The sequence below is a fragment of the Dromiciops gliroides genome, chromosome 1, assembly GCF_019393635.1.
Source record: "Dromiciops gliroides isolate mDroGli1 chromosome 1, mDroGli1.pri, whole genome shotgun sequence".
In the NCBI taxonomy this organism is placed as follows: Eukaryota; Metazoa; Chordata; class Mammalia; order Microbiotheria; family Microbiotheriidae; genus Dromiciops; species Dromiciops gliroides.
Window position 1 is genome coordinate 522,059,491 of NC_057861.1, and position 25,024 is coordinate 522,084,514.

General features: G+C 40.2%; 1 protein-coding gene across 1 annotated transcript in view; it reads right to left on the bottom strand.

Moving 5' to 3' along the window:
* The window catches only part of LOC122751164 (intraflagellar transport-associated protein-like), a 47,569-nt gene extending 32,914 nt beyond the window's left edge, over nt 1–14,655 (bottom strand). The window contains 2 exon segments of the mRNA XM_043998119.1: nt 11,799–11,917; nt 14,515–14,655. Coding sequence (XP_043854054.1) covers nt 11,799–11,917; nt 14,515–14,655 — 260 coding nt within the window.
* Between the last annotated feature and the right edge of the window lie 10,369 nt (nt 14,656–25,024).

Here is a 25,024-nt window from a genome sequence, read left to right on the forward strand (position 1 = left end):
AGCACAGTAGTATTCCATCACTATCATATACTATAACTTATTCAGCCATTTTCTAATTAATGGGCATCCTTGCAATTTCCAGTACTTTGCCACCATGATGAGAGCTGCTATAAACATTTTAGAACATAAAGGTTCTCTTCCCTTTTCCCTAATCATCTTTGGAAAAGACCAAGTAGTGGTATTGCTGAGTCAAAGGGTATAAGTAGGTTAATAACTCTTTGGGCACAATTCCACCAGTAATGAATTAGTCTTCCAATTTTTCCATATCCTTTTCTTTCACCAATGAGGGAACTGTTGATCATAGAAGTTAAGTGACTTGCCCAGGGCCACGCAGGTAGTAAACTTTAAAGTTGGGATTAGAATCTAGGTTCTCTAACTCCAGAGCTTCATTATCCAATGGTTGACCACTGTGGAATAAAGTTTTCTCAGCAATGGCAACTCATAAAGACCACATTGGTGGATGGGTCATGATCTGTGTGGGGGAAGGAGTAGCCACATGGATAGAATCTCAAATCCTTAATATGCTAAATCAGTAATTTCATATTTGAATATATTGATGGTTCTATTATCTCATAGATGGGGGTCCTTCCTTGAATAATGCAGATTACAATCCAGGTTATAGCCTTTCAAGACCTCCATGACTTCATAGAAAATCAGAATGGGAAGGGACCCCATCTAGTCCAACTATCTTACTTTCTAGACAGGGAAACTAAAGTCCAGAGACATGATTTAACCAAGGATACACAGCTGGTTAATATGTTTTCCTTTTCTCTTATCTCACCCCCAATTCCATTCCACACTACTCCATTCAATTAAATGAATAAATGTCATATATTAGGTGCCATGCTAGCTAGCAAAAATACAAAGATAAAAATGAACACTATCCTTTCCTTCAAGGAACTTAGAGTCAATAGAAATAGAATGAGTAAAAACAGTCAATAGGAACAGTTAGCAGAATCGTCAGTAGAAACAGAGATGAGTAAATTCATGATATATACCAAATAAATATGAAGTAATTTGGATGTGACAGGGAGAAGAGAAGTAATAGCTGGATAAATCAGGAAAGTCCTGTTGTGGGAGGTGGCCCTGGAGCTAGTCCTAGAAAGGAGTTAGAGTCTCCAAGAAGCAGACGTCAGGAGGAAGAGAGAGCATTCCAGGCAGAGGAGAAAGTCTCAGTAAAGACTCAGAGAGGAGATGGAATGTTTTGTACAAGGAACACCAAGAAGGTCAATTTGGTTGGAAGATAGAGGGGGTAAGGGTGAAAAATATATAATGGGCTTGGAAATAGAGGTTGGAGCCAGATTGTGAAGGACTTGAATTCCCAAAAGACACATTTCTATTTTTTTCCCAGAGGATATAGGGAGCCATTGAAGATTCTTGTGAACTATAATTAGGTTAATCTTGTTTCTGGAAAAGGGCATGGCATTATTCACTTAGCATCATTGTGTTATCCCACATCATTGTGTTATTCCATATTAAAATACCCTTCCTTGGCTATGACTCATCTGTCTGTATATGGTCTCTCCCGTTATTAGAGTTAAGCTTCTTGGAGTAGAGACTCTTGACCTTAGTAAAGTGTTTAGCATTTAATAATTATTTAATAAACGCTATTTCATTCATTCATTTATTCATTTAAAGTCTTTGAAATTCTGGCTAGAAAATGTATAATACTGACCTTAAAGTTAGTGTAATAATGCAGATACCAAATTGAGTGTATGGATGAACACAGTCCTCAACATAAAGCAGAGAAAGTTGTTTGTAGAGTCATGAACTCCCTTCTAATTCATAAAAAAATTCACATCTCTGAGAAGTCAAATAGGGTTCAAGATGCTAAGATAATCAATCATACACATATGAAGAGAGGGGAAAAGGCAAAGGGAAAAGATGCCTGCTATGTGCCAGGACCCCCGCTGATCTATTTACAAATATCTCATTTTCTCCTTACAACATCTCTGTGAGTTAGTTAGATGGTATTATTATCTCTATTTTACAGTTGAGGAAACTGAGGCAGAGATTAAATGACTTTACCCAGGTTCACAAAGTTAGTAAGTGTCTGAGGGCAAATTTGAACTCGGGTCTTCCTGATTCCAGGTCCAGCCCTCCATCCATGGTACTGTCAGTCACTTCATGAGTTTAAAATTTTGAAGGATTAAATCCGGCCTCAGGCAGTTGACACTCACTAGCTGTGTGACCCTGCACAAGTGACTTAACCCTCCATCCCCCATACACACACACACACACACACACAACAACAACAACAACTGAAGGATTGATGTAAGAATGTGCTAATGTTGAGATTGTACTTTATACTCTACATACTAACATCAGAAATTTTATCATCCAAGAACAGAGAGAAACTAAGTTGAATGGTGGAAAAACAGAAAAGTCTTTATATTAGAACACATAACTTTATGGATTTCAATTGCTGTTGAGGGCACCACCATCCTTTCAGTCCCAGGTTTACAACCTCAGTCATCTTCAGCTCCTTCCTCCCTCTCCATCCCACATCCAATCAGTTGCTGAATCACACCAGTTTTATTGCTATCACCTCTCTCATGACTGTCCCTTTCTCTCTGCTCATGTAGCCATCATCCTTGACACCTCTCACCTGCACCACTGCAATCGTCTCCTAATTGATCTCCCTGTCTCCCTTCTCTCCCTTCTCTGATCCATTCTCCGTATAGCAGCCAAAATAATTTCCCTAAAGCACAGCTCTGACCATGTCACCAGATGGCTTGGGAAATTCTAGTCACTCCTTATTACCTCTAGGATCAATCTGTCAAAAAGAATTTATTAATCCCTTACTAAGTGCCAGGCATAATGCTAAGTGCTGGCTATACAAATACACATTCCTCCATTTGACATTTAAAGCTCTTCTCAAATAAGCTTTTCTAGAATAATTGTAAGCTACTCTCCTTTAGGCCCTCTAGGGTTCAGCCAAACTGGCTTTCTTGCTATTCCCCACACATGATATTCCAGCTCACATCTGTACCATGGCAAAAAAAAAAAAATCCACGACAGCTGTTTTGTATTCTCATAAATAGGTAGAGGAGGATTCCTTTCATTCCATTAACACAAGATATCTGGCTCTATCCTCATAGAGTTTCTTGGAGGCCTCCTCATTCTTCATCACCACCCATAGTCTGCCAACCTTAGGGTTTCAGCTGGAATGACTGGGGTAGGATATATTACAAACATTGTTTTCCCACTATCTTTAGTATCACCATATATAGAGTTCTAGCCATTCTTAGTCGGAATTGCCCTTAGAACTCTTTTCAGCCATGGGTTGACACCTAAGGGGAAATATGGGTATCCAAAAATGTCTTAGTGCAGTTTTAAGTTATTAGAGCTGAGAACTTCACTAAGACTTTTGAGACACCCTGCATATCTCTCCTGTACCTTAGCAATTTTATACGGAGTTCTGGGATTTGTTAGTTTCATGATCAGGGATGAGACTGCTACTTTAAAAGCCAATCTCAGCTCCATAGAGCTTGAGATTGATTGCTGCTGAGACAAGTTATGATCCAGTGAGTACAAGATCTGATGAAGTAGGCCTTATCACATTCAAGCATAGGTCCTGGGTGACTCCAGCTTCAATTTCCCTGATCTCTCTCTTTGCATGTTATTTTTTGACAGTTCTCTTTTAAAAATCCCTCTAAAGCTGTGAGACATGGCAGGAACTATGAAAATGGAGGCGATATTGGAATTTAGGGAGTTTCAATTTAAGAAAGGCATCAAGGCATTATGGGTAGTGAGCACGGGGGTAAGGTATTGGCATAGTATTCAATACAGAGACAGGGCTAGGGAATGGACATGTGCTTCTATTGATAAAGTGAATTCTTGGAGGAGGAACAACCTCCTACCAACATAGGTTGGCACTTCTATAACTTATGGTCTTAGAGAGTTGCCTAGAACCCTAAGAGGCAGGATTTGAGATCAGGTGTCCTTGCTTCTGAGAACAGTTCACTGACTACCACGCCATGGTGCCTCTCATAATACAATGTCATGTACCCCATTTAAAACCCAACGAATAACTACTTGGTACTTATTTCTTGGCTTTATCTTCAAAGTCCTTTTTGCACACCTCTATGGCCTGAGACCAATTCATATTTTTTTGGGAAGCTTTGAATGTAGGAGCCCTGATGTTGCTATCTTCTTCTGATGGCGCACCTCAATTTTCCTTGTCACTAAAGAAACTTTCTATGGACCTCACCTTTCTCTGTCTGCTAATCTTACCTGTCTTTTACTTGACTTTTAGCTCCTTAAAGTGGGGTACTTTTTCCAGCCTGCACTGTCCCAAGCTTCATGGGATCCCAGGTTGTATGCTTTAAGGAGGGGCAGGTTCTTCACTTGCTTGGTCTATAGATAACCCCAGGCTAACTTGCTAATTAACCAGACAGAAAAACTTTATGTGCTGTGGTTGTTAGCTCAGACAAACCTGTGCCCCACCCCCACCTGGGACACTGCTACTCAAGCCTACTTCCTGGTTCCCAGCAGGGGTGAAAAACCCAAGTTCTGCCTCAGCACTAGCAGAGACCCCTGTAATCTCCCCCTGGACAACCGCTCAGCCCTCTCACCAGACCATGAGCTTAGTTCCAGATGACACTGGTGCTGCAGCTGATTCAGAGGCTCTGGGGGTCTCTTTCTCTAATGAGGCCTTCCTGGGACTGGATCTGTGTCAGGGTGACTGTGGGGTTGGACTCCACTACTGCCTCGGCACAGCAACTCCCTCCTGCCTACCTTCTAAGCTGTCTTTGGTTGGAAAATTATCTCAGCACATTCTTCTGTGGGTTTTGCTGCTCCAAGAATTGTTCTATGGTATTATTTGGAGGTTTTTTGGAGCAATCGTGTCATGAGTTTGAGAGCTCACTGCCTTTCCTCTGCCATCTTGGCTCTGCCCCGGAATTCTGTTGGTACTTATTTCTTGGTAGCTTGGCTTAGCATATGGAGGACCCAGCCTTACAGGACTGAGGTTCAAGTAAACCTACAATGCATATTGTCTGAGTGACTCTGGACAAGTCACAACATCTTGGAGTCCCAGGAAACTCTCTAAGACAGTAAATGGTAGGGGGCAGCTAGGTGGCGCAGTGGATAAAGCACCAGCCTTGGATTCAGGAATACCTTAGTTCAAATCTGGCCTCAGACACTTGACATTTACTAGCTGTGTGACCCTGGGCAAGTCACTTAACCCCCATTGCCCTGAAAAAAAAAACTCAGTTGACAGTAAATGGTAGAACAAAAGTTAATTTGCATGGATGGAGGGAGTTTCTTTATTGAGAAATCTTTGTAGGCAACTAAGTGGTTCAGTGGATGGAATGCTGGGCTTGGAGTCAACAAGACCTGAATTCACATCTGGTCTCAGACACTCAGTAGCTGTAGGATCCTGGGCAGGTCATTCAGCCTCTGTTTGCCTGTTTCCTCAATTGTAAGATGAGGATAATGACAGCACCTACCTCACAAGGTTGTTGTGAATATCAAATGAGATGATATTTCTAAAGTGCTTAGCACAGTGCCTGGCACACAGTAGGCATCATAATAAATACTCATTCCTTTCCCTTAAATACCAATGAAATGTCGGATCTGGTCCAAAAAAAAGTCAGATGTGTTTTTATTCTCATCATATTCTCTTCCCTTCTCCTTTCCCACTTCTATCACTCTGAATTTATTTTCATTGACTTCAGACCCCACGTGCTCTGTCTCTATCAGTTGAAGAATTTTCTAAAACTGATAAAATGAACAAGTCTGGACTGCAGAAGAAAAATGCATGAACCAAAGTCCTGCTCTAATGCTGAATCATGGGCTAGAGGTGACTAATTCTGGGTTATCAAAGGCATTGCCAGAGGAATGAGAGACCTAGCAGGTCCTGTCAAGTTATCAAGACTTCACATAAGGGCCAGGCGTGTTTGTGTCTGAGAATCTTTTCATTAATCGGATCCTGGATTTAGACCTAGCAAGGACCTTCAGAATCATCTAACCGATTCTCTCATTTTACAGATGAGAAAAAAAAAAACCCTGACATCCAGAGTTTAAGTAATTTTCTCCAGACCACAAGTCAATATGTATCAAAGATAGAATTCAAACTCAGGTCTTCTGATTCCTGGCTGTGCTTTTGCATTGCACTCACTTTGTTGTTTTCTAACTGCAGAGAGGCTTGGTTGAGTGATGTTTTTTTTCCCCATGGAAAGGCATACAAATTTTCTATTAAAATATAGTGTCAATTCCACCAGTGGAAGCACTCATGCCTATGTAATCATGGATCCTTAGTCTATTCATTAAGTTGGCCTTACGTCTGCTATATCATTTTACGTTGGGGCAGAATTGTGGTCAGGGAACCTATTGCCCCTGTGTACATAAGGTCAGACACCACAGGTATTACCTCCTCCCTTCCTTCTGGTAACTTTATCTCTTTTGCAATCTGTTGTTGTTCAGTCATTTCAAATGTATTCTACTCTTTGTGACTCCATTTGGGGTTTTCTTTTTTCTTTCTTTCTTTCTTTTTTTTTTTGCTGAGGCAATTGGGGTTAAGTGGCTTGTCCAAGGTCACACAACTAGTAAGTGTCAAGTTTCTGAGGCTGGATTTGAACTCAGGTCCTCCTAAATCCAGGGCCAGTGCTCTATCCACTGTGCCACCTAGCTGCCCCCATTTGGGGTTTTCTTGGCAAAGACACTGGAGTGGTTTTCCATTTACTTCTCCAGCTCATTTTACAAATGAGGAAACTGAGGCAAACAGGGTTAAGTGGCTTGCCCGGAGTAACATAGGTAGTCTGAGACCATAACTGAACTCAGAAAGATGTCTTCCTGACTCTAGGATCAGCAGTCTATCCACTGTGCCATCTGGCTGTTCCTTTTGCAATCTAGACATCCCTTGTTGGAAGTGAGCATCATCATTTTTAACATCTCACGAACTTGGAAGACAATTCCTGTGCTTGCACTGATTTAACCTACAAACAGCACGCCTTGTCTTGTCAAATCCTTTCTCTTGATCCAGGCTTAGAAGGCATCCTAACCATTTCCCCAGATGTGAACATTCTATTATTCTTTTTCCCAGCATTGAGAGGTCTAAAATCTTCTTGTCTCTTATTGCTCAATTTGGACGGCTGTGATTCATTCTGCCAGTCATACCTTTAGCACAGACTGTGCAATCAAATTCCCATAAATTATGGTAAAGGCATCCAATTCCTGATATCTTTCCTATCACCTTAAGCAAGGGAACAGATAACTAAACCACTTCTGTTTTTCTCAACTGTAGCCAGAACCTCTGCCAAAGGCTTACTTAAAGGCTACAATGAATACAATTCCTTTGTTTCAGCAACTTGCTCTTTCCTTAGGGGTTTTATTATATTTTCCACCTTTCTGGCAATGACTTTGGCTTCTAAATCCTCATTTTCCCATTAATGCCATAGCATTTCACAGGGAACACAGAGATCTTTACTCCCCTGCCTCTCATATCGTCTTGTATTATTAAGTTTTATTCATGCATTTTGTTTTTTACATCACCTTCATTTTCTGATATTCTCCCCCAACAAACCCTCCCTGATAACTAGGGAAAAATAGTTAAGTATAACTGACCACATCTGCCAGCATATATCACAGTCTGTATCTGTAGTCTTCTATCTAGAGGCAGGAAGTATTCTCACTTTCACTTCATCTATATTCCTCTCATTTGTTCTCCAGTTTGTGACATTTGTGGAACCTCATTCATCCTGTCACAATTGATTTCTCTTCGGTACAAAGCTTGGATCCTTTTGTTGCTGTTGTTGTTGTTGTTTTTTGGAGAGGGGGTTGTTTCTCTTTTGCTGCTGCCTTTATCTTTTTTCCTGTCTCATAGTGGTCAAGTTATTAAAAGGGGAGTTCAATTATTAGTATTTTTGGTCTCTTTTTCTTCAAGTTCAATAACTACAAGATGCAGTGGATAGAGGAAAGGGCCTAAAATCAGGAGATCAAATCCAGCCTCATTTACTAGCTGTGTGATGATTGGCAAGTCACTTATCCCTGTTTGCCTCAGTTTCCTCATCTGTGAAATGAGCTGGAGAAGGAAATGGAAAACCACTCTAGTATCTTTGCCAAGAAAACCCCAAATAGGGTCATGAGGAGTTGGACATGATGGAACAACCACATTTCTATTTGAATTTGACACCGCTAGTCTAGATGACCTTTAAGGTCCCTTCCAACTCCAGATCTTATAATGTTATGATTTATGTCTCTTCTTCACAAAATTTCCTACCCTTTTCAATGTTAATAGTTAGCCTGTAGGGCAGCTAGGTGGTGCAGTGGATAGAGCACTGGCCCTGGAGTCAAGAGGACCTGATTCAAATCTCACCTCAGATATTTACTAGCTGTGTGACTCTGGGCAAGTCACATAACCCCAATTGCCTTAAACATCCAGGGCCCTCTCCAGTCATCCTGATGTATATCTTACCATTGGATTCAGATGACTGGTAGAGAGAGTGAGGTTAGTGACCTTGCACAGCCCTCCCTCACTTAAATGCAATTCAGTGCAAGTCATGATATCACCCCAATGTCATGGTCCTCTTCAAGAACAAAGGACAAGCAACAAGATATTGGATGGTGATTACCTGACTGCTTTTCTGTTGCCTCCTATTCTTTTATCTGTCTATCATCTATCTATCTATCTATCTATCTATCTATCTATCTATCTATCTATCTATCTATCTATCTATCCATCCATCCATCCATCCACTTATTTATTTGCCTGCTAACTCATCCATTCATTCCTTCCTCCATCCATCCATCCATCCATCCATCCATCCATCCATCCATCCATCCATCCATCCATCCATCCATCCATCCATCCATTCATCCATCCATCCATCCATCCATCCATCTATTCATTCATTCATTTATATATATTTTTTCACAAGTCATGAGCATTTATTTTCTCTTTCCCCTGGGTCACTCTCTCCTTCCCCTTTCCTCCATTGTATTTGATTTTCTAATATAAGAGGTTCAGCATAGCATAGTGCAAAGTCCTGAACTTTAGGTCAGAAGGTCTGGGTTCATGTCCTGTTGCTTAGTAACTCTATGTCTGAGCAAATTACTAAATCTCTTAAATTTTCTCAATTGTAAACTAGGGAAGGAATGAAAAAGCATTTATTAAGAAATTGTGTGACAAATACTGTGCTAATTGCTGGGGAAACAAATATGAAGACAATCAGTTCCTACCCTCGAGGAGCTTACATTCTAATGAAGGAAGCAATATGGTGGCTGGTTGGTCGACTGTTGCCCTTCCTTCTAGAAGAGGACAAAAATGACATCACTATGTTGGAGTCAAGGTGCAATGTTTCCCACTGTGGTTGATCAGACCCATATGAGCTCAGAAGATTCTATCACTCGTGGAGCACAAATAGTCCGAATGAACATTTGGGGTGGAGATGTCTCTAAATCTGCACATCTCATGTTTCTTTTGAGCTACTGCAATCCTGTTTTGCTCATAGAACACCAGGCCTTCTTTGAGGCAGGTGCACCATAGTGGGAGGTCCTTTGCCAGTGTCTCCCATGTCTCACAATCCACTCCAAAGTTCTTCAGAGAGACCTCGAAGGTGTCTTTGCATCTCTTCTGAGCCCTGTGTGAGCACTTGTCTCATATGAGTTCTCTGTGGTCAGCCCATTGGAGTTATACTCTGCAGTAGAGTTTGAATGCTTGGCAGTTTAGCTCTAGAAAGGACCTCAGTGTCCAGTACCTTGTCTTTCTAGGTGATCTTCAGAATATTCCTAAGACAATTCAAAAACATTGTACTGAGAAGGTAAGTGATCTTAACCACAGCATTCAAAATTTTTCCATTTGTTGTAATTGATAGTTCCAAACATAGACGGCATGCTGCTGGCTGGTGGAGAATCTTTGATTTTTTGGCACTAATTGTTAGGCCAAATTAGCACAAGCAGCAGAGAATCAATCCATATTTTGTTGCATCTCAGCCTCAGAGGCTGCATTGATTGTACAATCATCTGTGAACAAAAAAGTCATGCAACAACTCTCCACTTTAGTCTTGGCGTATAGCCTTTTAAAGTTAAATAATTAAGCAACTGTGTGATAGCTAACCTTGATGCTATTTTTGTCCTTGTTGAAGGTATCTTACAACATTGCTGAAAACATGCTAAAAAGTGTGGGAGCAAGCACACAGCCTTACTTCACTCCATTGGTGACTTGGAAAGTTCAAGAGTGTTGTTCATTATTCAGAACCTGTGCAAGGATGCTGCCAAGAAATTGACATCCAATAATGATGAACTTCTCCAGGCAATCAACTGTGATATAATTATCCACAAGCCCTCATAACTGACAGTATCAAAGGCCTTGCTCAGATTGATGAATGCTGTGTACAGACCTCTGTTCTACTTTCAACATTTCTCCTGGAGTTGTTGGTAGCAAACACCATATTGACTGTCCCTCAGCCCTTTCAAAGCCACATGGACTCTCAGGTAGATAACTGTCTTCTAGTTGAAGGATCACTCTATTAAGGAGGATTCTAGCAAAAATCTTGCCAGCAATGACTGAAAGTGTTCAGCCTCTCTCTTCAGCATCATGTCCTTATCACTAATCAACGTGGCTCCATCGGCACTGAGTAATTGAGATGCATCATAGGTCTTTGGCCCATAAATAGCCTTCAAGGCACCATAAAAGTGCTTTGGATTGTCACTATCAGTGTAAAACTGAATTTCATCTGCCTTCTTACCAAGAAGCCAAGACTCCTACATCTCTCTACACTTTTTTGCACTTTTATTTTTTATTGAATTAAATGCTGCCTTCTTAGAAATGGATGAATGCTACTGGTATACCCTGTAGAGTTCTTGTTTTTTGTTTATCAGCTTTTGAACTTCCTGTTCATTTTCAGCAAACTTATCTTGATGTTTGTGAGTGTTCTGGTCCAAATGAGTAAATTCAGTGCTGTACACCAAAGCTCTAAAAGCTGCCCTCTCCTTTTCTGCTCTTCTGTTGCCAGTGGTTTGTTGGCTCAGCTTTCTCTCTAAATTAGCAACACATTTTGGAGAAGCACTCTAATCTGTCAAGTCTTCTGGTAGTCATATTGCCTTGGGGTGACGGCTTTGGTTGAATGTGAATATTTAGCTTGGAGAGAATAAGTCTATGATCTGTCCAGCACTCTGTGCCGCACCACTCTTGTCACTCTTCCATCCTGTCTCTCTCTTCTCCTTATAATCACATAGTCTATTAAATGCCAATGTTTGCTTCAAGGGTGTATCCATGAAGTGTTATTGTTAGTGGTTAGGCAGAAGTTAGTGTTGGTGATGAGAAGGTTAGGAGATGCACAAGTCTTCAGCATGAAGTGACTGTTGCTGTTGCTGTTTTGGACTCCAGTCCTTTCAAGAGCTCCCTGCCATTTCTGGTAATCTGTCCCTATCCTCAAATTAAAATCACCCATAATTATAAGCTTGTCCTCTTTCAGCACATTGATGAGGAAGGTCTCCAGGTCTTCATAAGATTTTTCTTGGACTTTATCAGAGTTTGCCAAGGTGGGAGCAAATGATGGTGGTTTGACATTTTCCTACAAGGGGCAATTGCATTATCATTGGATGCAGTGGATGACTTTGGCATCTTCAATGTCTGATCAAGCTCCAAGCCTTCACAGTACCTGCTTCAGCCACCTTCATGGTTTGAACAAATTGTTCTCATGTGTGCATTCCACCAGGAAAAATCTTCATTCACATGCTTGGGGTAGATACCCCCAACTCACCAAAGGGTTTGAGACCCCCTGGTTACCCTCAACCTGGTTTAACCCATCTGCCAAATTGGGTTATCAGCGTGTGCCTGACGTGCATCTTACAGCTCCTTGGAGCCATAGGTAAGAGTTGGGTGAATCAGGTGAACACCAAAGGTTGAAAACCACTTGAAAAAGGGTTTAGCAGCCCTCACAATAGAGGTGCCAGTCCTCTTGAACACACCCTACAACCCAGGAAGCAATATACAAAAAGAAATATAGTAGGGAAGGGATACTTTGGTTCAGAAAATTATGGGGATGGTTGAGGGTAGGCTTAAGGGAATAGATTGACACAATTCATCAAGGAAAAATGACAACAAATTTGATGATGATTTAAGAAATGCAGGGGGAAAAGGGAAAGAGATAATGAGGTCTCAGGACATAAATGCCTCTAGGACAAATTCCTTGTGTGAGTGCTGAGATTATCAGCAAGTAGTTTCTGGAGAGAGTGGCTGGAAATGAAGGAGAATACTAAAACTTACACTTCTCATTGTTGTTCATTTGTTTCAGTGGTGTCTGACTCTCTGTGACCCCATATGGGGTTTTCTTGGCAGAGATACTGGACGGGTTTGCCATTTCCTTCTCCAGCTTATTTTACAGATAAGGAAATCGAAACAAACAGGATTAAGTGACTTGCTCAGGATCACATAGCTAGTAAGTATCTGGAGGACAGATGAATTCAGGGAGATGAGTCTTGCTGACTCCAGGCCTGGCACTCTATCCACTGTCCTGACTGAATTTAGATTACAATTTTTTAAAGGTATCTCTAAGGTGCAATTTTGGGACTATTCCAATCCAAATGTCCACTGTTTATTTCATATTGTTGAGAAAGAAGAGGAAATTAAAAAAAAACTACAACCACAACCACAACCACCCTTTAAAAGTATAGGACAAAAATATATGCCTCTGTTCATGCCCATATAATCAGCCTTTTCATGACATGGAGGTGCCCATGGAGCTTATGCCAGTGAAGTGCAAGCTCTGGTGGATGCTAGAAATCTAGAAAGGCATTGAGAGTAGGAGCCCAGCCATGGACTCTGTGTGTTGTCCAAAGAACAGTATAGTTCAATTTGTACTTGCCATCAAAAGGTGGATCACTGGATAACAATTTGTTTTAGTCATTGGCTCACTCATTTATCAAAACAACAACAACAACAAGAAAACATTAAGCATTAAACAGTAAGAGTCTTATCTAGTTCCAGGAGGACCTAGATAGTTTGGAGAGGATATAGTCCTCCTTGCCCTCCTGAAACTGATGTTCTAGTAGTGGAATAAAGAGAAAATAACTCAAATAACTTTAATACTCAGTGTTCTATGATAAATATACTAGAGAAGTATAAGACAAAGTGTTACATGGAGGTCCAAGAAGGGAAGTCAGGGTGATCATAATAATAGCTAGCATTTATAAAGTGCTTACTATGTGCCAGACACTTTGCTAAGAACTTTACAATCATTTCATTTGATCCTCACAACAATGCTGGGAGGTAGGTGTTATTATTACCCCCAATTTACAGATGAGAAAACTGAGGCAAACAGAGATCAAATAACTTTGCCCAAGGGCCCACAGCTTGTAAGTGTTGGAGAATCGATTCTAACTCAGGTCATCTTGACATCCCATTGTACCACTTAGCTGCTTCCAGGATAGAGGAGAAAGCCACATGAAGATACCCTATGAAGAGATAAAAGGGTTCTGATTCACATTAGTAGATGTACCTCTCAGTTATGCAGTCATAGGTATTTTATGTTCCAAACACTGTGCTAAGTACTAGGAGTACAAACACAAGCAAGCAGGATAATCTGTGGCCTCAAGGAGATTATATTTTAATGAGAGCAGACAACATATAAAAGAGAGTTGTGGAGAGGAGGGAGTGGGGAAAATCTCTGTGGCAGCATGTTGTAGAGATGCCTTGGAAGTGATATAGAGGTCTGGTTCTGGACAAGATTTGGTGAAAACTCACTTGTTAGAGGCAGGGGAGCATGGGGAAGAATCCAAGGTTGCTGTGGAGTTGGGCAAGGGGAGGAAGATGAGAAGGATAGTCAGAGAGGAGGCAGCACAATAAAACAGATGCTGAAAAATTGTGTGTAAACCCACTTCCATACCTAATAAGGCAAAACTTCACATTTCCACATCACTTTCATTTCTGAATGAATTCTTCCTCCCTCTCCTACTTAGAAGGCGAGTCCTTGTAACAAGAATTAAAATGAATCCTTTGTATTCATTGTTTCTTATGGAACAATAACATTCCATTCCCTTAATTCCCTAATGTTTTATCCAGTTGAAATTTGGTTAAAATAAGCATTCAAGGCATCCTTTAAAGGGAAAAGAAATGACAAAAGGACAACTTATAGTTGAGATTCATTGAGAATGGAAGGGAAAGTGCCTCTCTAACTGGCCTGTATATGAATCTTGGGGCTTTCCATTTTAGAACCAGTTAGTAGAGTCACCTTCCTCTACTCTACCATTCCTCTTTCTTCCCTGTCAATCTAACAATCTGACTGTTCCTTTGAGAGATACTTCCTATCTGCCTGGTCTTTGAAGAACCAGGAGTCATGCAGGGCCCATGACCATCACCCTTATTTCTCAAACATGAGAGATAGGTCTGGGACCAGGTAAGTCAAGGGGATTACATTTTATGGGATCAGACAACCCACAATTCCTGGCACTCAGTGCAAGATAGATCTGACAACTGCTGACCTGTCATTCTAGTTGTTCTGCTATATCAACTGATGTATAATAACTTTTCCCACCATAATTTTCCCTAAGAGGAGAATTCTTCCTTACATAATCACCCATGTGATTTCCATACTCCATCAACTTTAGTAGCTTCCTATTACTGCTATGATCAATCACAAATGCCACTATTTGACTTTTAAACATCGAGGTAACCTGGCCCCAGCCTATCTTCTCAGGCTTTTTGGACATTACTCACCCTTCTGCCCTCTGACTTCCCCTCTGTCTTCTAAAACAGAATCAATCTCCCACCTCCATGTCTTTGCACTGCCTATCCACATGTCTGAAATGTAGACCTTCTTTACTTATGTCTCATAGAGTTCCTCTCTTCCTTGAAAACTTTGTCTCCAAACCATTTTCTACCCGAAACCGTTCCTGATCCCCAGACTACTTGTGCCCCCTCTCCCAAACTACCTTTTTATTTAACTACTTTCTATATTTTTATATTTAGTCATCTCTTTTTATTAGAATACAAGATCCTTGAGAGCAGAAATTGTTTCATTCTTTGTACTCATTCACCCAGTGCCCAGGACAGTGTCTAGCCTATAGTAGGTACTTAATAAATACTTCTTGTTTGATCATTGAATATGATGCCTCTTCAGATGAGATAATTGTGTATTCCAAAGAACCTATACTTTAGTATCACAAAATTTACTTTTAGAATTCCTTGTCTAGACTGCCTTCTACCTGTCATTAAGATTTTTAAGAATAACAAATTACTTACAAATCATTACTTTTTTGACTGTGAACTAAAACATCAAATAAAATGGATAGCAATAGAAGATTGCCCATGAAACTACAGTTCTCCATTATACAGGGTAGGCCCAAAGTCACAAAGTGATCTGATGTTTTAATAACTTTAAAAAATTATTATTTTTTATTTTTTGCCATTTATGAGATTTGATTTTTCATACATAATGTAAATTCATTTCCTATATATACTGTATATAATGCTATGGTATTGTAAATAAAAAACAAAAAATAAGGGAGTTATTAAATAAATATTCATGACTTTTGGCCCACCCTATATATAGCTGGCTTTTCTTTTCTTTTTTTTTTTTTTTGTGGAGCAATGAGGGTTAAGTGACTTGCCCTGGCTCACACAGTTAGTAGGTGTCAAATGTCTGAGGCCGGATTTGAACTCAGGTCCTCCTGAATCCAGGGCCAGTGGTCTATCCACTGCACCACCTAGCTGCCCCCTAGGCTTTTATTTTAAATTTATAATGAATTCAATGTGTAAGTTTCAAAGCTGTCCTGCTTTTCCACGATTCTTTCCAGTCTTCCTTCCAGTCTTTTCTGTGCAGTTAAAAAAATAAGGTGCTTGAATCTGTCATTAAGATTTAAAGGGCAAAGTCAAAGCACAAAAAGTCCAGCCTGCTGAGAAATCCAAATTTGTGTTCTAAAGAGGCTTATTAATTTGCTGTGTTTATGAACTGAGACCTAATCTATGTTCTGTAGCCCCTTATATTTTCTTCTCAAGTGAAGAAAAACACATGCCATTACTCTTGGATCACCTGAGGCATCACTAGAAGCTCAGATAATTACCTTTAATGGGGAGTATGTGGAATTCTCAGTAGCGAGTCTCCCACCTCTTAATGCAGGGCCAGGCAGGTTAACAAGGCGGGGTGACTTTTGGAGAAAGGAGGACATATAAGTCATTTTAATTGGAGGCTTCACCTTCATTTCCTGATCAGCTGCCAAGGAAATTTCTACAAGAGACTCAAGACAAATAGATGAGTTGAAGAATATTTTGAATCCCATGGAGAAGAGCTGGGTTATCCCATTAGCTATCTAAGGTGGGTGGTGGGGGTTAAAGATACGCTTTAAAAACAAAACCCCAAATCTCATGATTTTGTGTAGTATTATTTGTACTTTAATGAGGAGGATGGATTGGGTGCCTTATGAATCAGTGACAATCTTTTTCTCTGTAACCTGTGGTTCAGGGAACCCCTAAGGATTCTGGGCTCAACAAACTCTGTCTAATCCTAGAGTCCTGATCCCAATAGTGTCAGTTTCTCCTCTGTCATGTAATGTTACTCTAGTTAAAACTTTGAAATGAAACTAACGTACAGCTCCTTTTTAAGTTTCTCCAGAGGTGGCTAACAGGGTTTCCAACAACCACAGAGGTAATCAGTGTATAGAAAGGGGTGAAGGAAGAAGGGTTCTTACCTGGGAAGTCAGAAGTTCCAGTTGTTACTAAATAATTCACCACGTGACTTTGAAGAAATAATTTCACCTTTGTGGGATATAGTTGACTTCCACTGGCAAACTAGGGGATTTGACCAAAATTCTTTTCAGTTTTAAAATTCTTTGAGTCTGTCTGTAAGTTTTTTTTTGGGGGGTGGCAATGAGGATTAAGTGACTTGCCCAGGGTTACACAGCTAGTAAGTAAGTGTCAAGTGTCGGAGGTCGGATTTGAACTCAGGTACTCCTGAATCCAGGGCCAGTGCTTTATCCACTGCGCCACCTAGCTGCCCCCACCACTGCAACATCTCTTGAAAATGTCCCTTTCTCTCCTCTGCCACTGCCACCACTCTAATGTGGCTCTCACCCCTCACCCTTAGACTTAATGTTATAGCTTGCTGGTGGGTCTGCCTACCTCCTGTCTCTCCCCATTCCAAGCTACCCTCCACTGAAGCCACTAAAGGGATTTTGCTAAAATTCTGGTCTGACTGTGTAGCTCCCTATTCACTGCATCTTCCTATTGCCTGCAGGAGTAAATGCAAAATGCTATTTGGCATTCAATGCCTTTCATAACTTAACCCCCTCCTGCATTTCCAGTCTTCTTACAGGTTATTCTCTGACTCTTAGATCCAGTGATGCTGGTCTCTTGGCTGTTCCACAAGCAAGACTCTATATCTCTTAGCTTGGAGCTTTTTCTTTGGCTATTCCCCATGCCTCCTCTGCCCTGACTACTGACTCCCTAGCTTACTCTAAGTCCCAGCTGAAATCCCTTCTATTAATGGAAGCCTTTCCCAAATCCTTTTAATTCTAGTGCCTTCCCTCCATTAATCTGTATATAATTGCTTGTTATATGTGTATTTGTGTATCTTCATATCTATTAGATTGTAAGTTCACTGAGGCCAGAGACTGTCCTTTTGCCTCTCCTGGTTGTTTGTTTTAATCCTCAGAGCTTGGCACAATGTCTGGTGTTTAATAAATGATGATTGATTGATGTACTCTAACCACAGGTGTTTACTCTATGTATGCATTTTATGTGTAATTCCTATGAATGTTCACTGTCCCAACAGACGGTGTGTGTATTTGTGGGAGAGTGCACTCTACATTTATGGGGGGAAATATTCTAGTGCCTATTTTCTTGTTCTTTGAACTAATTGTGCCCTCCAACTGTTTAGAGAAAATGTAAACCCATCCGTAGGGTCTTATGAGCTCTGGTATTGAGCAGATGTGGATCTATAGAGTGCCTTCAATTCGTAGTTATTAGAGGTGGGAGTGGAGACTGCTCTCATGAAAAATGAGTAAGCTAGCCAGGTGACCCAAGACTAGGATAAATTCAAATGAAAAAAAAAAGGGAATATTTCCCCCCAGGATTGCATGATATGGTACAAATATGCAGACTTTCTAACATGCTACATTTTGAATTTCAGAGAACAATTTTGATTTCCAAATTAACTGTACCTTTTTCTTAACCAGAAAACTGAGCCAGCTGTGTTAAATTAGACATTGGATTACCATCCAATGAGGACATGGAAAAATAAATAAAAAGTAATACAAAGTAATTTTAAGAGGCAGAGAATGCTAACAATTACTGGAATCAGGAAAGATGAGGAGGAGGTGGCACCTAAGCTGTGAATTTAAGGAAGCTGGGAATTCTAAAGGTCAAAGGTAAGGAGGGAGTGCATTCCAGACATGGCAGACCACCAAAAAAAAAAGCCTACTTCTATGCCCTTTCAAGGCACAGAGAGATCAACATAAATGGAAAACTTGGCTATATTTTGAATTAATTACCATAGAGTAAATTATTTTATTGTTTGCAGAGATGAAAAGGTATATGAACACATAATAATGTGTAAGTTACTCTTCTGGCCTGTGCATAATTGTTAGAGATGTGGGTTTCCCTCCTTAATGCTTAAGGGGGAAACAGCTCACTATCCTGGGGAGATGAGAGAATTTTATCAAATACCAAAAATAACTTTCTGTGTGTTTTGCTATTGGGTTATGTGCCATTTGTTTTTCTGGCAAACGCAAAAGTGAGTGGCAAACCCGTTGACCTTGGGTAGACATGTGCAGGCTCCAATGTCCAAGTACTGGATCTGAGTTAAACATTTGTTACATGCTTGTGTTAGCACCAAATATTTAGTTTTCAATTTTTTCATCTTCTGGAATGTTGGAAATTGCATTTGGCATTTTCAGCTTTCCTGGGGTCTGAAACATAAACGGCTTCTTCCTCAAAATAGCATAGTTCTTCCTAATCAAGTTGGAATCTTCCAAGTCACATAGTCTCTCTATAGCCAGACCCTGTTTTTCTGGACTAGGGATATATTTGCGCAGGCCCAGAGATTGGAAGTAGACTATGATATTAATTTCCAGGCTTCATTCTTTGGCAGTAAGGCAAAGAGTAGTTTGAAGGTATGAGATCCTTTAGGGTCCTTTGGAAAGTCTACCAGGGACAGGGCAGAGGGTTGTTCTGGAGAGAGCATTGTTCTCTACTAGGATTTTCCCAAGACCCAATTTTAAGGATACTAAAAAAGTGGGAAGGTCTGGGGTGCTTTTCCACAAGATATGCATGTAAATTAGAATACATTAGAAATTGGGCTCATGATTTCATTGGTATAGGGAACTACCAGAGGGAACTCCTATTAATTCAAAGGTTGCCCCTTTCTCAGAATCATAGAGTTATAATGAATTGCCCAGGGTGCTGGCAAGTTAAGTGACTTGCCACACAGTCAGCATAGTCAATAGTCAGCAAATGTTTATTAAGTTCCTAATATGTGCTAGGCACTGTGCTAAGCACTGAGTATACAAGAAAGACAGTTCCTGCCTTCAAGGGGAAGAGAATGCATAAAAGGAAGAGAGGAGAGAGAATTGGCCTGGGGAGGTGGGCAGGAATAGTGGAGAAGTCAGAGACATCTCAAAGTAGTGCAGCCAGGTGAGAAATGAGGATATGTTTTGAGCTGAATTCCCTCCTTATATGGAAGTTTTGGAGGTCATGGCTCCATCCTCCAATCACAGGGACAAAGTGGTTTGAACCCAAGTCTTCACTTAAAAAGCAACACTCTATTAACAACTGTCACTCTGCCTTTCAGCATATTTGACATCATAGTACTTCATTCATTATAGCAGGGTAGTAACTTTCCTTTTCTAGGTTTTCTTCCTTCTCTTCACTTATTATATTGTTATTATTATTATTATTATTATTATTATTATTAAATTACCTCAAGTACCTCACTTAAGAGGACTATGACAGTCAGGCAAAGAAACAATGTCGGGGTGGCCAGGTGGCACAGTGGATAGAGCACCGGTCCTGGATTCAGGAGTACCTGATTTCAAATCCGGCCTCAGAAACTCAACACTTACCAGCTGTGTGACCCTGGGCAAGTCACTTAATCCCCATTGCCCTGCAGAAAAACAAAACAAAACCCTAAAAAATAACAACAACAAAAAAGAAACAATGTCACAATGAAACAATTTCTCTTCTTTTGTGTTTGTTTTATGTTTTTGTATTTGTAATAAAATTATCCATAATAACAAATGGATGACAAAGCATATATGAAGTGTGTGCTACATGCTAGGCACTGGGAATACAAACAGAAAAAAACTGGGTAGTCTCTTATCCCAAGGAGCTCACACAGGGACAGACCACAGGTAGATGAAAGTTCAGCTTTGGGATGAAATCCTAGGGCTTTGGAGATGAGGCAGATGACCCTATGCTAAATGCTTTACATACATTCTCTCATTTGATCCCACAACAGTTCTGTGAGGTAAGTGCTATTTTTATTTTCATTTTACAGTTTGAGGAAATTGAGACAGATAGAGGTCAAGTGACTTGCCTAGTAAATGTTTGAGGTTGGATTTGAACTCAGGTCCTTCTGACTCCAGGACCAGTGTTCTTTCTCCACTGTCCCACCAAAAGACCTCTGCCAGACTGCCTGTCATCCCTCAGTTTTGCATGTGATTGACCCATTTTTCTTTGATTTTCTTTTCCCCCCTACACATTATAGGTTGTTGTTGTTTGTCCTTCATTCTCAAAGAGGACCGTGTGTTCAGGGTGATGTCATGAATTGCACTGAATTGGATTTAAGTGAGAGAGGGCTGTGCACCAGTCTCTTTCAGAGCCATCTGGGTCCAGTGGCAAGATATACATCAGGATGATTGGAAATGGCCCTTGCTGTTGAAGGCAATTGGGGTTAAGTGACTCACGCAGCTAGTAAATGTCTGAGATAAGATTTGAACTCAGATCCTTCTGACTCCAGGGCCAAGTGCTTTATCTACTGTACTACCTAGCTGCCCCCATATTGTAGAATCATAGAGTTGGAAGGGACATAGAGGTCACTTATTTAAACCCTCTCATTTTATGGATGAGGATAATAGAAGTAGGTTAAGTATAGGGGTATGCTAGTAAATATTAATAATTGGCTTTTCAAAAATGCATGCCTGCTATATTTAAAAGTCTAATTTGCATTATTAACATTTTTCTTTGTCACTTTACTAAGTCTAGACAACAACAACAAAAAACAAATCAAACTCTGATTTGTGGTTTGGTGATTTTCAAGATGTAAATGTTTACACTGAAAATTTAACAATTGTCTCTGAGTCAGTTCTAGCTGGTTCCAACACACCCCAAGTTAAGTCACTTGCCCAAGGTCACATAGGTTATAAAAGGCAAAACTGAGATTTAAATCTAGATTCTCCATCTCCAAGTCCATATCTCCTTCCATGGACTCATGTAATCACAGGGGGAATTTGAGACAAGTATGAGATGTGACTAGAATGCAATGAGATCTGGTGCTCTAGCTTTTTACTTTGTTATTTTGACAAATGGCCAGTGGGAGATGAATGAAGGACATTCTCTTCCATGTTTCTATTTCACAGCCTGGAAGACAATTCCCTCCATACACATTTTAACAGTGTCTTCCTTACATAATCTACCTGGAACACTCAGCACCACCAATTAATGTGTACATTCCTGAGCCACTTTGTACATGAATCATCTCCTGAAGGCCTTTCACTGGTAGAGGACCCTTAAATGATGGGGTTTGCTCCTTGAGACTGGTGGGGGGCAGAAAAAGGTGGTTTAGTCCTTACTCCAACACTCTATAGACCTTTGGCCCCCAACAAATCTGAACTTTATTCATGTATCAAATGGGTACAATAATATTTAGAGAACTCACATCACAAGATTGTTGTAAAGAAAGTGCCTAGTAAGCCCCCAAACACTATGTAAATATAAATTATTATTATAGAAGGGCAGCTAGATGGAAGACATTTTTATGATTTCAAATCTGGCTTCAGACACCATATTGTGTGACCCTGGACAAGTCACTTAACCCAGTTTACCTCAATTTCCTCATCTGTAAAATGAGCTGGAGAAAGAAATGGCAAACCAGTATTTTGGTGAAGAAACCCCCAAATGGGGTCACACAGAGACAGACATGGTGGAAAAATGAATGAACAACAATTATTATAAAATACTCACTTCCAATCTAATCAGTACAATCCAATATAAAAGCATTTATCAAGTACTTACTATGTGTACTCTTCTGGCTTCTGGGGATAGATATAAAGAGAAATAGAAAAAAAATAACTATGGCCCTCAAGGAACTTACATTCTGTTTGAGGTATATAGCATATAAATACATGTTCATTAAAGTTTAGTTGCCTGGGTCTTTTCCTGCCATATTATTTTCTGATTGCTTTCTCTGCCTCTCATCTCTGTGCTTTATCTAGCAGGAGAATGAGAAGTAAATGGTGACCCTGTCAGTGTTTACTGGAGAATGGACTGTGGAATGAGTGGTAGATAAAACAGTGAACAGTCCTGCCCAGGGACTGTCTATTCAATGACTGTTTCCTCTTAAGTATTAAAGTGTCTTTTTCTTGGGAAAAGAGTCATAGAAAGCTGAAGGAGTTAGGTTTCTCTTCTGTATTCAAGTTGCTGAAATGTGTTTCTGTGGAAGGCAATTGTTTTTTTGTTTTTTGGCAGGGCAATGGGGGTTAAGTGCCCAGGGTCACACAGCTAGTAAGTGTCAAGTGTCTGAGGCCAGATTTGAACTCAGGTACTCCTGAATCCAGGGATGGCGCTTTATCCACTGGGGAAGGCAATTGTGTCCAGACATTGCTTTTCTTTTCCTGACTCGGCTCTTACTAGACTCACCCTTGTGTTTTGGACTTGGCTTCTCATGCCTGACATGTTTCACAGTCAACCAGTGAGTCTTTGGGTGGTATGGAGCACACCCCCAACCTCCTTGGCTCTTGGGGTGGTGAACCATGGTTTCTACCTCTATGAGTACCCAAGCACCACCTTGCTATTTTTTCATAAGACATTGTTTAAAAACAAATGTCAAAGTTTTGGGGTTTTAAGGCATGTTTATTTCATTCAAAACAGAACTGAATCCTTAATAGAGATAGAAAACTAATTAATTCTAGCAATAATACTACTAGATTTCTATTGGAAGAAATCGGAAATAGATATTTTAGATGGTGAACCTGGTTATTGAGGAACATATTTATATAGTATGTCTATATTGGACGAATGCTGCTCTGGATCATAGTATCATAGAATCAGGTCTGGAAGGGACCTTCCAGTTTGTTTTGTCCAACCTCCTAACATTTCAGATGAAGAAATTGATGCCCAGAGAGGGCAAGTGACTTGTCTGATAAGCCAGACTCTACAAATAGTAGAGTTAGGAATCTTACTCAAAGTCCTTTCTCAAAATCCAGTATTCATGGTTCTGTCTCCTGAATATGGTAGGAAAATATGTAGCTTATTGTATATATTATTAGGTATTTTACATTTTAAGTTGAAATATGAGGACAGTGAGAATCACATGGAAGTCAGTCAATTATTAAACATTTATTAAGTGCCTACTATGTGCCAGGAAGTGTGCTAAGTGCTGGGAATAAAAAAAAGAGGAAGTGACAGCAGAGTGTGTACCAGAGGAGACAGTGCCCGGCAAGAGATGGAGCAAGCGACTGGGAGACACGGTTTTGTTACCAACTAGCAATGTCACCATAGGTAAGTCACATATACTTCACCATGTGTAAACTGAGTCTCAATATACTTCTGTGCATCCTAAGATGTTGGTGGTAATTGAATGAAATAATCAGTGTGAAAGCACTTTTGAAAGCAACAGGCATTATATAAATGTTAATGATGATCACAATAGTGGTGATTGGACTTGAAGGCAGGAAGGGAAAAAGGGAGAAGAGTGAATGAAGCAACAGATACTTTCAAGGGCATATTGATGAATGTGGCATGTATGTAACTTATCATTGCTCATTCCTGTTTGTCTGTGTGTCTATCATCTATCTCTCTTTTTTCCTCTTTTTCTTTCTCTTCCCTTCATTTCTTTCTTTTTTCTCCTTCCTTCCTTCCTTCCTTCCTTCCTTCCTTCCTTCCTTCCTTCCTTCCTTCCTTCCTTCCTTCCTTCCTTCCATCCTTCCTTCTCTCCTTTGGACTCTAATTGAGCACAGCATTATAATAGGATAATTCTTTCCATTGGACCAGGGAAATTTGTCATTTTGTTTGTTGCCAGTTCAATCTTGCCCCCAATAAAATGCTTTTTAAAGATAATATTTTATTTGTTCTCTAATTACATGTAAAAATAATTTTTAACATCCATTTTTAAAAATTTTGAGTTCCAAATTATCTTCCTCCCTCTTCTCCCTTATTCCTCCCTGAGATGTTAAGCAATCTGATATAGGTTATCCATACACACATATGTAATCATGAAAAACATATTTCCATATTAGTCATTTTGTGGAAGAAAATTCAGACAAAAAAAAACCCACAAAGAAAGTAAAAAATAGCATGCTTCAGTTTGCATTCAGACTCCATCAGCTCTTTCTCTGGAGGTGGATGGCATTTTTCATCATGAGCCCTTTGGGGTTGTCTTAGATCATTGTGTTGCTGAGAAGAGATAAGTCATTCACACTTGATCATTATGCGATATTTCTGTACAATGTTCTACTGGTTTTGTTCACTTCATCTGGAAGGTAAGAAGGTCCCAGGAGAGGGACATCATGGTACCTGGACCCTGGGCTATGGTGAGGGAGTGAAGCAGCTGGGGTACTGACAGTGGGTTGGGTGGGACCTATGCTCCTGGGAAGAGCCCTTGTGTCTCTTGGGCTATGAGTATCTTGACCTCGACCAATAATAGCAGTTATGAAAATGCTCTTTTCTCCTCTCCCCTAATACCCATAGTCAGATATTCTCTCCCAGACTTGTCTTCGCTTTCCTTGCAGGAACACTGACCCACAGAGAAAGAAGCAGCACTCTATTCCCACCCCTGAAAGCAGGGGTACCTCCTCAAACCTTGGTTACTCTGCCTTACTTATGGCTCATCTCTAATCATCCCAAGTGGCGTCACCAAGATGGATTATC